At 37.8% G+C, this 16,180-nt stretch overlaps 1 protein-coding gene across 3 annotated transcripts in view; it reads left to right on the forward strand.

Moving 5' to 3' along the window:
- Positions 1-248: 248 nt before the first annotated feature.
- zfyve28 (zinc finger, FYVE domain containing 28) overlaps positions 249-16,180 on the forward strand; it is a 22,589-nt gene continuing 6,657 nt past the window's right edge. Inside the window, exons 1-14 of one of the 3 annotated variants that reach the window (XM_043262992.1) lie at positions 249-600; positions 2,990-3,130; positions 4,266-4,403; positions 4,627-4,829; positions 5,454-5,543; positions 5,705-5,794; positions 5,962-6,063; positions 6,917-8,329; positions 8,529-8,624; positions 10,077-10,240; positions 10,808-10,924; positions 11,029-11,130; positions 12,550-12,653; positions 13,745-13,807. In XM_043262992.1, coding sequence (XP_043118927.1) covers positions 562-600; positions 2,990-3,130; positions 4,266-4,403; positions 4,627-4,829; positions 5,454-5,543; positions 5,705-5,794; positions 5,962-6,063; positions 6,917-8,329; positions 8,529-8,624; positions 10,077-10,240; positions 10,808-10,924; positions 11,029-11,130; positions 12,550-12,653; positions 13,745-13,807 — 2,862 coding nt within the window. In that variant the 5' untranslated portion in view covers positions 249-561. The remainder of the gene's footprint in view (positions 601-2,989; positions 3,131-4,265; positions 4,404-4,626; positions 4,830-5,453; positions 5,544-5,704; positions 5,795-5,961; positions 6,064-6,916; positions 8,330-8,528; positions 8,625-10,076; positions 10,241-10,807; positions 10,925-11,028; positions 11,131-12,549; positions 12,654-13,744; positions 13,808-16,180) is intronic. The other 2 variants (XM_043262993.1, XM_043262994.1) reach the window with 2 other exon arrangements.

A 16,180-nucleotide genomic window follows, 5' to 3' on the forward strand; every position in this document is an offset into this window, starting at 1 on the left:
AAACACTTGCAGAAATGCGTACAAAATAATAAAAAGAATGACGTGAAGACAGGATGGAAGTATTATTTTTCCATTGTTTGTTTATTTATGTGAACAAAAAGCATTTATAAAAACAAATATGGTCCACTAAATCCTTTATTTAAAAAATGTAAATAATAAAGATATAAAAAATAAATTTAAATAAATTTAAAAAAAGGAAAAACGTGAAGCGTTTGGCAACCCCAGTGTAATCAGTCAAAGCAGCGCAACTTCCGTAGTCAGACTGAGCGCTAGCTCAATAGCTTAGTCATGAGCAGCCCGTGTGTTTGGGGACAAAGACAACCGCTCGCCTGCTGGATATAAGGGCAGAGTCCGAGCCCGTGATTAACTAATAGTGGATTAACACTGCCCGTGTCTGTTTTTTGGCATCTACTTAACACTGTCAACGCGGCTTTGTAAAAGAGCAGGAGCTAGCTTAGCGCGCTAGCCGTGTGCTGTGTGTGTGTGTGTGTGTGTGTGTGCGGGTTTAAAGGTCCGGCTCGGGTTTGGTACGGAGCTGTCGCTAAACTGGCGAGGTGACCAATGATGAATCGGTTCCGAAAGTGGCTCTATAAGCCAAAGGTAAGCTTGCCATTAGTTCTGTTTTAAGAAATACTCATCGTATGGCTTTATTATTAAGTGCATGCGTTTCAAAACCTATCGAGCTGTCTAATTAGACAGTATTTGGGGCATCTTATGATGTGGGCAGCCTACCTACACAGCATTTTAGACCGTCGTATAATAACACAAGCTCTCTAACAGCTATGCTGGTATTTCATGATGCGAGCTGCCTACCTAGACAGCATTTTGAGCGTCATACAATGTGACCTGCCTACCTCCGTTGACGGCAATTTTTGGAAATCGTATGCCAACGTTTCTGCCCAGGTAGTGTCTTCACTACGTTTCGAAACACAGCCCTTTACTGTTCATTCAGATAAATTTGTCACTTTGTAACGAATGCGCTTGATCGCTGTGTGGTATGCTGACATCTGTTCGAATTTTGTTATTTGTTAAAATATTCCGTATGAAAACGTAGACTGATATTTTTAGGTTGCATCAGATATTTTTCTGCACAATGGATCTATTCAGCGGTGTTCGGTTTTTAATTATGCATAATTGGCCTTTGTGGGGCCCAAAGCCTTCTTGCTGTCCTGCAAATTGTATTTTGCACACTTCATCCTGTGGTTAACATTGTGCTTAGTGATGAAAGATTCTTGCAATCCACATTGTGTTTTGTGACTGTTTTGTTGTCAACTGATTAGGCATTAAAGACATTCTGTGAGAAATTAAGGTCACTTTTCAGTTTTTTGGAAATGTGTCTAATAGGATATTAAAATAGAAAATTGTTTTGTTGGGATTAAACCCAAGGTATCCCTTGAGGTACATACACTCATTGTTGTTAAAGGAGCACTGGCCCATGGGTACAGTTCTACCTCGATGGCTGTGACTCACTTGGATACATTCTTCACAAACATGCCTGATGTTGTCGCCAAGAATTAAGTGCGGTGTCAGGCGCTCCCTAAATTAACTTTTTTTTTATTTTTTTTATTATTAAAATAGAAAATATCGGTCTTTGATAAAACATTCAAGATGTTTGGTTGGGGCTACTTGACATTATCAGCCTTAATTTTACCTCTGTACGGTAACCATAAACATTTATGCGGATGTCATTTTTTTATCACTTTGAAGTCTGTTAATGTACAAAACCCAGTCGCCCTTATTTTTCGTATAGGCCAAGTAGTTTCCTGTGCAACAGAAATATTTTTTCCCCCACATGTGTTCTGTGTGATTTTTGTTCTCCAGTGGTTTGATTTCTACTGTGTGGGAATCACAGGGCTGACCCGTTTAAATCAGCTTATACTCAGCTCTGGTCCATGTCCCAGCCACGTGCCACTTCCAGGCAAAATCATGTGCAGATTATAAACGGCCACAGTCCAGGAAAACCGAGGCTTCCCAAACTGGCAGCACTCCAAATACTATATCACAGTGTTGCAGATAACACTTGTCTATAGTTAGCCTTTATTTGTTAGATGAGGTTTTTTTTTTTTTTTTTGCTAAGGCGAACCTGGCCCTTATTTTTTATGTTTAGGTTATGGCACCGAACAGAACTTTGGTGTGTCTAGTGGAAAAACAATATAAAAACAAATCCCAGACTGAAAAACAGAATCAAAATATCACAGAGACTTGGACTCTTGACTAGCTTAAAACACTCATTAACACTTTAGTAACCACATGGCAGTTCACTGGTCATTACCCACAACACCCTAGTATCTAAAATGTATAAAAATAAATAAATAAATGTAACTAGTCAAAAATAGAAAAATATTGGCAATGTAAGAATGTTTTTTTTGAAAGACGCGTGCTACGTTCTCCAAAGCTGCATTTATTTGATCAAAAACACAGTAAAAACATTAAAGTGGTGGAAAATTATTTCATAATTTATATTGACAAAACAAGATTACCGTCTTTGGTCTCACATGATCATAAATCATTCAGAAGTCAGAAAAATGTTATGCTGGAAACCATGATATTTTTTTTTTTTTTAGGTTGTTTGAATGGGAAGCTCAAAAGAACTTAATTTATTTGAAATAGATTTTTATGAAAGCAATTTGATGAAAGTGAAGTTGAATTGTACTGCGACCCCAGCAGCAGTGTATGTCAGCTCTTGAAATGCTTCTTATAACTTATACAATGTCTTGTCTATGATGCAATTCATGAAAGATGTTCTCCGTTGAGTGCCTTATGGTGCAGAAGGGGTCCAAAGGTTTAAATCCTCATCAGTGCTCTTCAATCCAGTGATGACAGCTTTAGCTACGGTCATTTAGTATCTTGCATACTCTTCTGATATTTTCACATATAGCACAAGGCCTCCATTGTACTAAAAGACACTGATACTTGCTTACTTTAGCACTAGTTTCTGGTTATCTGGTTTTTGGTCTGTTTTACATTTGTTTTACATTCTTTTTTGCAGAGGTCAGATCCACAGCTGCTGGCCCAGTTCTACTACGCAGATGAAGAGCTGAACCAAGTGGCCACTGAGCTGGACAGTCTGGACGGCAGGAAGGACCCTCAGAGGTGTACACTGCTTGTCAACCAGTTCCGCTCCTGCCAGGTTAACCAGCTCATTTACTGATCTTACAGAGCAGAGCTTAGTCTTGTTTGGCCGTTTTTGTCAGCGTTCGTTTTGTCCATTCTGGAATGTCGAAGAATGAGTCTGTTAGAATTTACTGTTCGAATGTATTTTAAAGGTGACTATGCCCCTTGTTACAAGGTTTAAAATAAGTCTCCGATGTCCTCAGAGCGTGTATGTGACGTTTTAGTTCAAAATACCCCGCAGGTGATTTTTATAGCTTGTTAAAATTGCTGTTCTTTAAATGCAAATGAGCTGGTGCTCCCTTTCAGAAGAGGGCGGAGCTCTGAGAGTTCACGCTCCGGGAAAAATTGACAACAACAAAGAAGGACAATCTCTATCACTGAAAATGTCAGAAACTCTCAGTAGCGGTGTTTTCATATATATATATATATATATATATATATATATCTCTATCTATCTATCGCAATGAAATTGCAATCACGATTAGGCAAATGCTGCGATTTTCTTGCGCATCTTGTCAGTGAAACACGATTCTGTGATCAGCAGTAAATCTCCATACAAAGATTCGAGAGTGTGTCTGCTTAGAATACTATGAAACTTTGTGTGCCTTATTCTTTGTAATTAAACACTCAACTGACATTATTAAAAATGTTATTAAATGTGGTATTTTCACATGCTTTCTGATGAAGCAGGATTTACTACTCAGAGCGGTAGTTCACTCATATCAGAACGGTTTTATTTATTTTTATTACATTATCATGTTTTTAATGTTTTACTATGTTAGTTAACTTTAGTTAGTTGACTAACCAGTCAAAAAAACAACCGCGTTTAAAGTTTAATTAGAACGCACAATGGAAAAAACTATATATTTTTTTAAAGAATTGTTAAAAATCAGTTTTTGCAGATTTACTCTTTAAATGTAGAACTCCTATTTGTCACTTTTGATCAGTTTAATGCATTCTTTACTTTTAGTTTTTCGGTTTTTCTTTCATCATAGAATTTTTACCTTCAAAGGCCCAGAAAAGTCCTTGCAATTTGTCAAAAGCAAATCATGAGAATTGGCACAGTGAATGAAGAAAAAAAAAAAAAACCCACATAAACCTTTTAAATGTTTTAACCCTGCATATTGTGTTTCTTCTCAATATTTGGACAGGACAATGTGTTAAACATCATTAATCAGATCATGGATGAATGCATACCCGAAGACCGAGCCAACAGAGACTTTTGTGTGAAGTTCCCAGAAGAGATTCGCCATGACAACCTCGCCGGGCAGCTGTGGTTTGGGGCAGAGGTAGTGCACACTAACCGACTACCTCCAGAACAAAGGATCTTCCCTAGAGATCTTTCTCGTTAACTTTCAATAAAACAAGATGATAAAGAACTTGATGATCTGCTTTACTGAAAGCAGTATTGCACTGCAATATTTTACCAGCAGTGTATCATAGCTGTCACTTTTGGAGCAGGGCGTAACCCATTAGAAGCAGTGATGATATTATTTTCTCTTCTCTCTCCAGTGCCTGGCAGCAGGATCGATCATTATGAATCGTGAAATCGAGAGCATGGCCATGAGACCACTGGCTAAAGACCTCACCCGTAGCCTGGAGGAAGTGCGCAACATCACCCGAGACCAAGCGCTACGAGATCTCAACAACTACACAGACCGCATGAAGGAGGCGCTCCGCCAGTTTGACGGCCTTTTCGCTGAGTTTGAGCTCAGGTACCTTAAAATGCTGTTTGATTTCTGCATCCACTTATCTGACGTTGAGATTATGGTGATTCCTAGAGTGTATTTTTTTATTGCAAGATACCTTTTATTGGTACTATATACCAGCAGATTAGAATTGTAAATCTGTCATTATAGCAGTTTTATAAGGAATAGCTCACCTAAAAATGAAAATTACAACATTTTTTACTCACCCCAAAGGCTGATCAAAACTGATCGATGTGTTTTTGTAAAAAAATGTTTCTAGTTTTCAGCCAAGATGCGCTCTCGGGGACGTTGGCCACAAGTCAGGTATTTAGGTTTTAATTAACTAAAAACCCCATCGATCAGCTTTAGAGGACATGTGATAACCCCTTAAAGGCATATAGGTTAGTTTTACGATGCAGTCCTTGTAGATATATCCGATTTACAGAGCTTCAAAACAATGGCCGCTATCCACAAGCATTACCTAGCTTGGAAGAGGCAAGATAATTTTTTTAATAGTCCATATACAACTAGGATGGCTTGGGGGTGAGTAAAATACGCCATAACTTTCATTTTTGGGTGAACTATTCCTTTGTGATAATAAAAGTGATATTAATGTACTCCTATCATGGAACTGTCTGTTTCCTGTCGCAGCTACGTGTCAGCCATGGTGCCTGTGAAGTCTCCTAAAGAGTATTACATCCAGCAGGAGGTGATTGTTCTCTTCTGTGAGACAGTTGAAAGGTGAATATTCAAATCTAGTATTGGGCATCACCTGCTAACTCGCGATAAAACACACAGCCTCATCAATTGGAAAGGAAACATAAAAATAATTGTATTGTATTTATTCACATGATTATTTTATACACTATTAATAACCAAATGTCTTGTTTTCTCATCCCAAGAGCCCTAAAGCTTGAATATCTCACACAAGACATGATTGATGACTATGAACCGGCTCTCATGTTTACAATCCCTAGGCTTGCCATTGTTTGGTAAGTGATATGTCATTCTAATGATCTGGGGGTTTCATCTCTTCCACCTCTAAATCCACCTCAAAGTGTTAATTTTCATCCCACTGTATTTGCCATACTCCTTTCTTACGTGAATTTCTGTCTGCTCACCTAGTAATGCTAGCTTTTGTCATGTTTTTTCTTATTAGTGGCCTTGTTATCTACTCTGAAGGGCCTCTTAACCTTGACCGCAAACCAGAGGACATGTCTGAACTCTTCCGGCCTTTTCGTACTTTGCTGAGAAAAATAAGGTATGGTTAGTGTTCGCAATAGTCATTCACTGACACCTCTGATTTGGTCATAGTTGATTGTGTGATATTTGGATGCAATGATGTATTGAAGGCTTACAACATGTCTGCAAAACTCCAAAACAGGTCTGAACGGTTAATTTGTGCTGTTGTCTGAGGTAGCACTTGCACATGGAGTACGTCTGAAATAGAATGGGCATCATTTAACTTTGTCTAAATTGGATGTGTCACTAATTATAGTGTCTTTGAAAGAATAGCACTTGTCAACACTGGACACAAGCAGCACAAGAAAATCAAATTCAAACTGTGTAATACAAGAGTCTTTTTAGGTTATCAAAAGAAGCGTTTTGATGCCCAGTTTATTTGTACATCACTAGATTATGTTTTTTAACACATACAGTTGCCTTTGTATTGCTTGGCAGCCATAGCACGAATATATTTTTCTTTTGATTCTTTTATTTCTGTAAGAATTGAATGTGTCTTGTAGCGTAGCTTTGAAAGTGCTTCCTCATGTGGAAAACTGTTGAATCTCACAGACACGCTTTGCCTACAGTCTTTATGGTAGTTGAATAGAACTGACATTAATATAATTTTAAAGGGATAGTTCACTAAATTGAAAACTCTATTATTAATAACTCTCTTCCAAACTCGTAAAAAATTCAGAGAGAAACGGAATATTGAATGAATAAACATGAGGGTGTCACTTGTTTTTCTATTTTGAATTGATTGAATGTAGTAAAGTAGGCGTTTCATTCAGAAATGAACATTGATTTAAAATTTAAAACCTATTAACTTTATGTAGCAACTAAATAACATGGCAGATTTGAGAGTCATATAATTGTGTTCTTCCTGTCAGGGACCTGCTGCAGACTTTAACAGAAGAAGAGCTAATGACACTGGAGCGCAGTCTCTGCATCTCTCAGGATGGAGAATTCCCAGCAGGCTCTAGTATGCCGTCGACCAATGACCCAGCCGCTTCCACTGGTCCTGAAAGCCATCTGGAGACACTGGAACAGGATGACAGAGTTGAGGAGGTGGTAGATCTCACACTTTGTGTAGCCCAGGAAGAAGAATCTGTGTGGAAGGTGGATGAGGAGAGGAAGGGGCAGCCTGAGACCTCCAGTGAAAGTGAAGAGGAGGACACCACAGACACAGACTTGGCTTGCTCCATGCAGTATGATGAAGAAGAGATAGAGCAACTTAATATGATGGTGCATCAAGTGGGGGACGAAATGTCTACGCTGCTTTCCCCTCCAAGTCAGAATCAGTCCCCAGCCCATCGGCCTTATAGGGGAAGTAGTCTCGAAGGTTCCAGTGCTGCCTCCAGCACTCAGGCATCTCCGCGGAGAGTCCCGGGATCCTACCACGATGATGATAGGGTGTTCTTTATGGACGACCTGGAGTCTGGTGTAACTAGCGAGCTGTGCCGTGGACAGCTTCCTCTTCCTACCATATGCCTCAGATCCCCTGAGCACAGTCAACCCGCAGCGTTGACTGACTCCTCATGCAACGGTTGGTTGTCCGTTTGTGACCCTAATCTGGGTAGCCAGCTCCAATCAGCAGAGTCCATGGCGAACTCTGAAAGGTCACCCATGGTGAACGGCTGGGAAGGGTCCCAGGAAGAGGATAGTGTACAGACCGCAGAAGAAATCGCCAATCGGACCGGTGGAATGAAGTTGTCCGCAACGGTTATTTTTAACCCTCATTCTCCAAGCTTGGCTGACTTGGCCGTCGTCGTACCTCAGTCGGCTGACGTTCCAGAACCCGGCGAGGGCGGTGCTTTAGTTGCCACTCAGTGCCTGCTTAACTCCTGCGTGTGCTGCACTGGCGGATGTGTAGACAATCACGAGGATGCCATGGAGCCTGCTGGACGGGGCATGGCACTGGGATTTGAAAAGCACAAGCTCACCATCACAAGCTCTGTATTCCACTCAGCAGTAGCTGCTGGCAGCCCAGGGAAAGGAAATGGACATTTACCACTCACTCTGCCCCCGTCTCAGGGCCACCTCACCCCTTCTATACCACACTGTTCTGTGCAGAACCAAGCGAGGGAAGATGAGGGCAGTCAGGACTGTTCACACTATCACTGCTGTGAGAAATGTGCCGCAGGGGTTTTTCTGGCTCAGGAAAGAGGCTCAGGACAAGGAGAGGGAGGGCCTAGTTGCACCCACCAGGAGACAGGATGCCGGACACAGTCTAATACTATGGTTAAAGGAAGATCGGAAGGTTTCGGAAAACAACTCAAGGAGGATAACAGAAAGATCTCTAGGTTTGTCTGCTTGCATGTGACATTTCATTGTATGTTTATGGAGTCAGGTTTTCTTGGTTTGACTCTTTTGAAAATGTTTTGTTTGTTCCTTTTTTGTATATGAGTTGATTTCATTATGATGGTTATTCTTTTTGTTTCTCATATTTCATTTTCATCTGTTGCCCCTCCATTTTTTTTATTTAAAATTTTTTTTTTGCAGCAGTTCTCAGGAGTCCCCCCTCAGTTCTGTCCCCAGCAGTGACATAGATGGTGTTTCTGTCACTACATGCAGTTTGTCGAGTTCATACACACCCAGGTAAACATGTATCATTTTTGGCTGATAGATTAAATGGATAGTTAACCCGAAAATATTAGCCAAGGATTTACTCAAGACCATCCTCAAGACATCCTAAGAGTATTACTTTCTTCTTTGAGACAAATCTAATCGAAGTTATTAAGTCATGAGCTAATTTTTAATTTTTGGTGTACTTACCCTTTAAAATAGAATATGTAAGCATTCTTATGATAGAGAGTTGCAGGGATGGCCCCGGTTCCCTCAAATGTTTATAATTATTGTACATTTGTTCACCCAAGTGAATTTTTCAACTGAACAAAAGGAATTTTGAAGCCTAAGCACAATTGGCTGTAGTAAAAAGCAAAATTTAGGCTATAAACCACAATAGACACATAACTTTAGTGTCACCATGACTAAGGTTCTAAAACTTTATCAATTTTAACTTTAAAATGTAAAAAGAAACAAATTAGTGAGTAGATGAGTTTACCTGTCTAAATGATGGAGGTTAAAGTAATCTAGTAAAGTAAAGTAAATTTTGCTATGGCATTTAACCAAATACATATCTTTTTTTTAAACCAAAAAACATGTTTGTCTTCTTGTTTCTTATGCACAATGGAACATGGAGCTTTTTTTCTTTGTTTTAGAGCTCAGTAGGTTATGTTTTAAGTCTTAGAAGTGTGTAATTTTGGTTTTCAAACAAGGTTTACTAAAAAAAAACACTCCCCATTGGTATTTCCGCCCCAAAAGCCAGTGGTGCTGTTTTGGTCTGCTTGAGCTGTTCAAACAAACACGGCATGTTTTATTAGCCCATAACACTGGCATTTCACCATTGCCAGTAGTGGTGTGTGATGTTAGCATTTGACTCTGACATGCTTAAACGGATTTAATGTGTATTTTAAAAGCAGCATTTAAAGCTTTGGCTGATGTTGGGGACTTTTGGGCTTTCTTGACTCTTTTTGACAACCAATAACAATGCTATTCACAACCTCTCAGAACATCTTGTTGCATACAGGCCCTGGTTATCACCCGTGACCAAATAAAACTCATAGGCATGATGCACATCTTAGCTTCCATATAACAGCACTAAAATAACATGCATACTTTTTTTTTCTGAAATGCTGTTTTAACGTCAGTGATGAATGATATGCGAAAATCAAGTCTTAAAGTTTGCTCTGTGATTCCGGCAAGCTGTTGCACAAATCTTAGCGTTCCCTCAGCCATAGGGTCATGCTTTCTGGATTAACTCAATTATGTGAAATTCTTTCTTGGGGAAGGCTGGCAACTGTGACCATGCTCGGAATCTTGGAATAAGTTAGCTATGCTTTATTTTTTTTAATTACTATTGTTCATTTTATAAAGATGAAAAATAACATTATACAAGACAAGAACATACAAGAAAATAACATTATGGAATAGATTTATTATGTGCTGTTAATATTATTAATTAAATTATAACCTGATCTTCCCTTTCAGCCCTGTCAGTAGCCTGACAACCAGTTCGGACATGTCTGAGGATCTGGATCATCAGGAGATTCAAGTGGCTTTGCAAGCCGCCAAACTTGCTGCTCACAACAAAATTCGCTCACGTTTCCATAGCAGTAGTGACCTCATCCATCGCCTTTTTGTCTGCATATCAGGTGTGTGTTAACGAATGATGCGTGAGATTTGTAGTCTGATTAAGGTTTTGTATGGTAATCATTTTCTACTTAATAATGCAGTGTAAATGAATACCAGACCTGACTAAGGTTAATAAGGTCCAGTCCTTTCTTTCACATCCAGTTGTTTAAAGGGTTAGTTCAACCCGTCAATAATTACTCACACTCTTTCCATAATTACTCTGTCTTTCCAAACCTGTAAGACCTTCATACATCTTTGGAACACCAATTAAGATATTTTTGATGAAACCAGAGAGCAATCTGACCCTCCATAGATAACAACAAAACTGAAAATTTAAATGTTCTCAGGTCCAGAAACGCAGTAAATACATGATAAAACAGTCCATATGACATCAGTGGCTCAACTTTTGTGTGATGATTTATGGATATGTTTTTAATAGTTTGACAGCCGTTACATCGACAGTATTAAAGATTATAAAATTAGCTGGTATCACTGTGAAATGTAATCTACTACTACAGCAATGCAGACTGTTTTTTTTTATAGCCAGTGCTGTAAAACAGTATTTGCCTTCTTTTAAATGTCTGAAGGTGTGGCTGATCAGTTGCAAACAAACTACGCGAGTGACCTGCGAAGCATCTTAAAAACTCTGTTTGAGGTCATGGCAACAAAATCCGACCAAGGGGACAATGAGAAGCCTAAGAAAGGTTAGTAATCGCACTTCTGAAAGACACAGATACTATAACCGCCCGCTTTTATCACCCGATGTCAGAAATTATTAATTTAATGTGCTGTTTGATATGCGCCTCAGCTCCATGTCTGGGCAGTGCTGTACTGGAAGATTGCGCTCTCTGTCAAGAGACCATCTCTTCATCAGAGCTTGCTGCCAAAGCCCGAGAGGGTCAGTTTGAAGGTTAGTTCAATACACCACCTATATTCACAATACGAAGAGCTTTTCGCGTCGTGCCTGCAGCCGTGAGTTATACACGATACAGCACTGTACCTTATTGCTTTTATAATAAACATATTACTAAAAATATATGAATTAAAATGTTGTTTTTCAGAAGCGAGTTCGTTAAATGCAGTCCTTCAGCTTAAAAATAGTTCCTGACAGTATCCTGACAACAATATATGTCAAGAGAATGTTCCCGAACACGCCTCTCATCTAATACAGCTTAAATAAAAAAAAAATACAAAAAAATCATTACAGTGTAAACTGATATATAACCATATATCATATATAACCATACCTGAAACAGAAAACTAATAGATACAGTTATATTCCACCCTCTGGAAACTTTCACAAACTGTTTTTTACTTATTTCCGCATGAGAAGGAAATTAAAGATGGAAGAAGCACTAAACACCAGCAGGGGTCAGTCATATTTCATTAAATAAGACGTTTAATTTGGCTGAAATACATAATACATGGAACCGTTTTATTGCTGTATTGTTGATTGTTTATGTTGCTACGGGTGTTGCTCAGTGATACACAGAACTGTTGGGTGAAGCGGTCATAGCTGTGCTGTATCGTGAATAAAAGCTCCTGACCATCACAGTCGAGGAATGGAACTAATCGCTTTATAATTCGATAGACATGATTCAACTCCGTTTCAAAACCTAGGCTGTCTGTGAAATTATATATGCTCTGACTTGGCACTTTTTTTCCCCTCCAAAATAAGAATCTTCGAATCTACTTTGTGAATATGTGTGACTCCTACGTCACTGAGAAGCGAGTTTTGCGGTGCAGACATGCCTGTAACAAATAAACCATCTCCAGTCGAGTGGCAGAGTATTAATTATGTTAGTTTGTGTTAAATATAAGGTTTGGATTTGTTGCGCGAACAGATCGGGAGGTGCTTATTTCCATCTGTAAAAGACTCGCATTAACCAGATAATCTGCGGCTAACATCAGGATAAGTTTTTTTGTTCTGATTCTCAGGAGGGGAAAATCTGCGCTAAATCAGGGGGTAAAAATCCTGTAGTGTGAGCCAGGCTTAAAGCGAAGCTGAAGAATTTATACTTGCCTAATGTCGGTGTACATATCTAACTATTGCATTAAAAGGTTTTTATATTAATTCTGTGTCAATAAATAAAACTCTAAGTATTACTTAATTTGATTTGTGATGTTATTTTTTTTACTTGTTTCACCAAGTGCAGTGTAAAAGGCACACATCGGATTCAGATCACTTTTAAGAGAAATGTAAACACGCAGTCCAAAAAAATCGGATATCGTCTGAACATTGGACGATACACTAGGTTTCAGAGCAATGCTAATATAACATAAATGGACAGTGCTTTCTTTTACTCTTTCTCTGTTCTTTTGACATCAGATCCTCCTGAATGGGTGCCAGATGAGGCCTGCAATTCCTGCATTGCATGTAAAGCACCATTTACAGTCATCAGAAGGAAACATCACTGCAGGAGCTGTGGAAAGGTACAGCAACCCATCTTCAAGCCCTCGTCAGAATAACGCAGTCATTTCATGTTTTGTTTTAATGAGACATTTTGAGACCTCTAACAATCGCTTCCAATTAACTGTGTAAAAGCATGCACATGACTGAGGTTCATATTAAGATAAAATATTATTTATTTATTTCAGAGCGAGATGATTTGGTTCATGGGTTAGAATTTTGTTACTGGTATATTCTGAAAATAAATTGGTGCAAAACAAAGTACAACAAAATATGGACAGCTATGAAAAATCAGCAACAAAACAGAAGTAATCAAAATGCTAAGTGACATTATACTTGGTGCCAAGAGTAATTTAAATTCTTTTTATTAGCAAACATAATGCAACAAAACACAATAGTAATGCATTGTTACATTGATACAAAGCTTGTTACAAAATGCAAAGGTAGCATTGCAATAAGGCATGATATACAAAAAAAAAGTAGAATAATTGGCAAAAAAAAAGTTGATTAATTGCCAATAAAAGCAGCCCCCATTTATGTTATGATCCAGTGGAGGGTCGATCATAAAAACCTTTTAGAAAAATAATTTAGAAATAAAGACAAACTAAATGTATTTTAATAACAATAAAAAAGTAAAGAAATTAGTGCTGTTAAACAGTTAATTGCAATTTTTGTGTACACAATATATGTACTATGTTTATGTTTATGTGAAAATAAAATATCAGAATTTGGATGGAAAAAAAAAAAAAAATATATATATATATATATATATATATATATATATATATATATATATATATATATATATATATATATATATATATATATATATATATATATATATATATTTTTTTTTTTTTTTTTCTCAGGTCAGCTCTTACCCATCACCTATCCCTTCTATGTAATCTAAGTTAACTAAACAAATGACACTAAGCAGTGTGTAACCAAAGAAAAAGCAAAACACCAACACAAACAACAAGATGTTTACTCTAATACCTAAAAACCTGTCTATTTAAGAGATACTGATAAAGTAATCAGTCTACCCCCAATCCAATTAGAGAAAAAAGAAAACAAAACATGATTCCAATCCTAATGAGATGATGTTTTATTACAGATCTTCTGTTCCCGCTGCTCATCACACTCAGCCCCGTTGCCTAGATACGGTCAGATGAAACCGGTGAGAGTTTGCACTCACTGCTACATGTTCCACGTAACGCCTTTCTACAGCGACAGGACTGGTATCTGACCACAGCGCTCTCACACGCACACACACACACACACACACACACACACACAAGCACACTACCAGGAGTCTTACTGAGGGGGTTTGAGACTTCCAACGAAAACACACACGTGCACCACTTTCATCATCATCCAAAAAAATGTAAATAATGCAATCACTTCGAAGTGAGAGAAACGGCCTTGACCGGAGAGCCACGCGAGAAGGACTGAAATGGACGGATGGGAATGCCTCAAGCACATAAAGGAAGTTACCCCATTGCTATGGGAGCCAAAGTATTTATTTAGGGCTTTGCTTTTCGAATAATGAGCTTAATTACAAATTTGCTTTAATCGAGCATGGAACAAACGGGCTATTCTGTAAAACGGAAAAATATAGCTTGTTAACAGGATTTCGTGTGGCTTTATTAGCGCCGGAGGTTCTATGGGCTCAGATTTCCAGAGTGAATGTAAACCGTGAGCACATGATTAATACGAGAATAACAAAACTGTGACATCATACGAGAAGACAATAACACTAACACTAACTGCACCGTCGGTGACACCTTTGTGGCACAATATAGCACAGATGTTTTCTTTTTTTTTTTTTTTTTTTTTTTTCAAATGTTTATAATGCTGCTTTCTGTAAAACAGAGAAGTGATATTTGGGGATTAGATGTTAGATAGGTTAGATGAATATATATAAATATATATATTATATATATATATATATATATATATATATATATATATATATATATATATATATATATATATATATATATATATATATGCTGAAAGTTTGAAATGGATTTAATGTATCTTCAAAAGAGAAGATTCTCTCATATTCCTCATGCAAATGAATGTGCAGCATTTGGATGTTCTTTTCTTTCTTTTTGTCTGTGATTTATACTGAACTGTAAAGTAATTGCCTTTTACAGTAGTTTGGGAGCATTCTGATTTCCCTCTGGTACAAAAGAGTCCCTACCTCATGCCCGTTTCCCCCTCTCACACAGTCCCGTCCCGTTACAGTATGCCTACACTACCACCTCAGTCGGTCCCGACCGTCTGCTACGCTAAAAGGCAGATGCCTTTCTCTGTCTTTGCACATTTTTTTTTGTCTTTTAAGAAAAGTGACCAACCACTACATTCTGTCTGTAAATGTAGAAAGTTCACTGATGTTTTAAACTTATGAAACCTGTCAAGAATGGGTCATATTTTGCTGCAAAATAAGAAATTGTGATAATACTTCATAAAGAAAATAAAGCCGATTTTTAGGAGCATTATAGAATTATTTTTTTATTTTTTTGCATTTATTATTAGTAATAAATAAGCTCCCTCTTGAATATTTATTTTAATTTTAAATTGGGAAGTACTTGTACTGTGGTAAATTGAATTTATTTAAATTTTAGTTTTTTGGTTTTTTTTTTTTTTATCACCCTGAAATAGGCTTCATTTTCTTCACGCAAAATATGTTTCTTTTTATTTCCTATTGTATTTGCGGTAAAATATGACTCGGCAATCTGACTTCCTTTTGATATTTACCAATATAAGAATGAAAGACGGTTCAGCTGTTATTAAAATCAGAAAAAAAACAAACTTTAGTTAACTCCAAAACAACTGATTCTGTAACATCGTCACATTCCAGAAATCAAATTTAAGCAGTCAAATAAATGCATTAGGTTTTGCGCTAAAATTGTCTAAAATCAAGCATATTTATATTGTGAAAAACGCTTCATATGAAATGATGTTACAAGCAGTTAAATGCACTTTGATCGTTTTTCATCATGTGTAACGATCTCAAGTCATTGAGCCTAGCACCTGATTTCAGACGTTAACTCAAGACAAACTTATTTCTGATCTCCTGCATAAGTGTTATTAAAGAAATAGTTCACCCATGAATGAAAATGACCCCATATTTTACTCGCACCAAAGCGATCCTAAGTGTATACGACTTTCTTGTTTGTTTTCCAACACTAAAAAAATCCAATTAACCGACACTAAAATACTACTTTATCACGTCATATTTATTTTGCCTTATGAATCTGTTTAGAACGCATTCCTTTTTGCCAAAGTTGTTATCGTAAATCCTTGGCGCCGCATACAACAGGCTTCTAGGAAGCGAAAGGTCTATGATGTTTTTGCATGCATCTTGTGAAGCGACACCGATCTGATTTTTGAGCGTGGCCGCTTCCAGCAACATTGCAAGCTACGTGACTCTTCTAGCAGTCTCTGCTGGTTTACCTCTTTCCGTCTCATCACCTTTTGACCGAGTGTTGAAACCTCATCGTTCCTGTTTTCAGCTCTTCTTCGCTCTCATCGCACCGCTGCA

Source organism: Puntigrus tetrazona, chromosome 17 (genome assembly GCF_018831695.1).
Source record: "Puntigrus tetrazona isolate hp1 chromosome 17, ASM1883169v1, whole genome shotgun sequence".
Classification (NCBI taxonomy): Eukaryota; Metazoa; Chordata; class Actinopteri; order Cypriniformes; family Cyprinidae; genus Puntigrus; species Puntigrus tetrazona.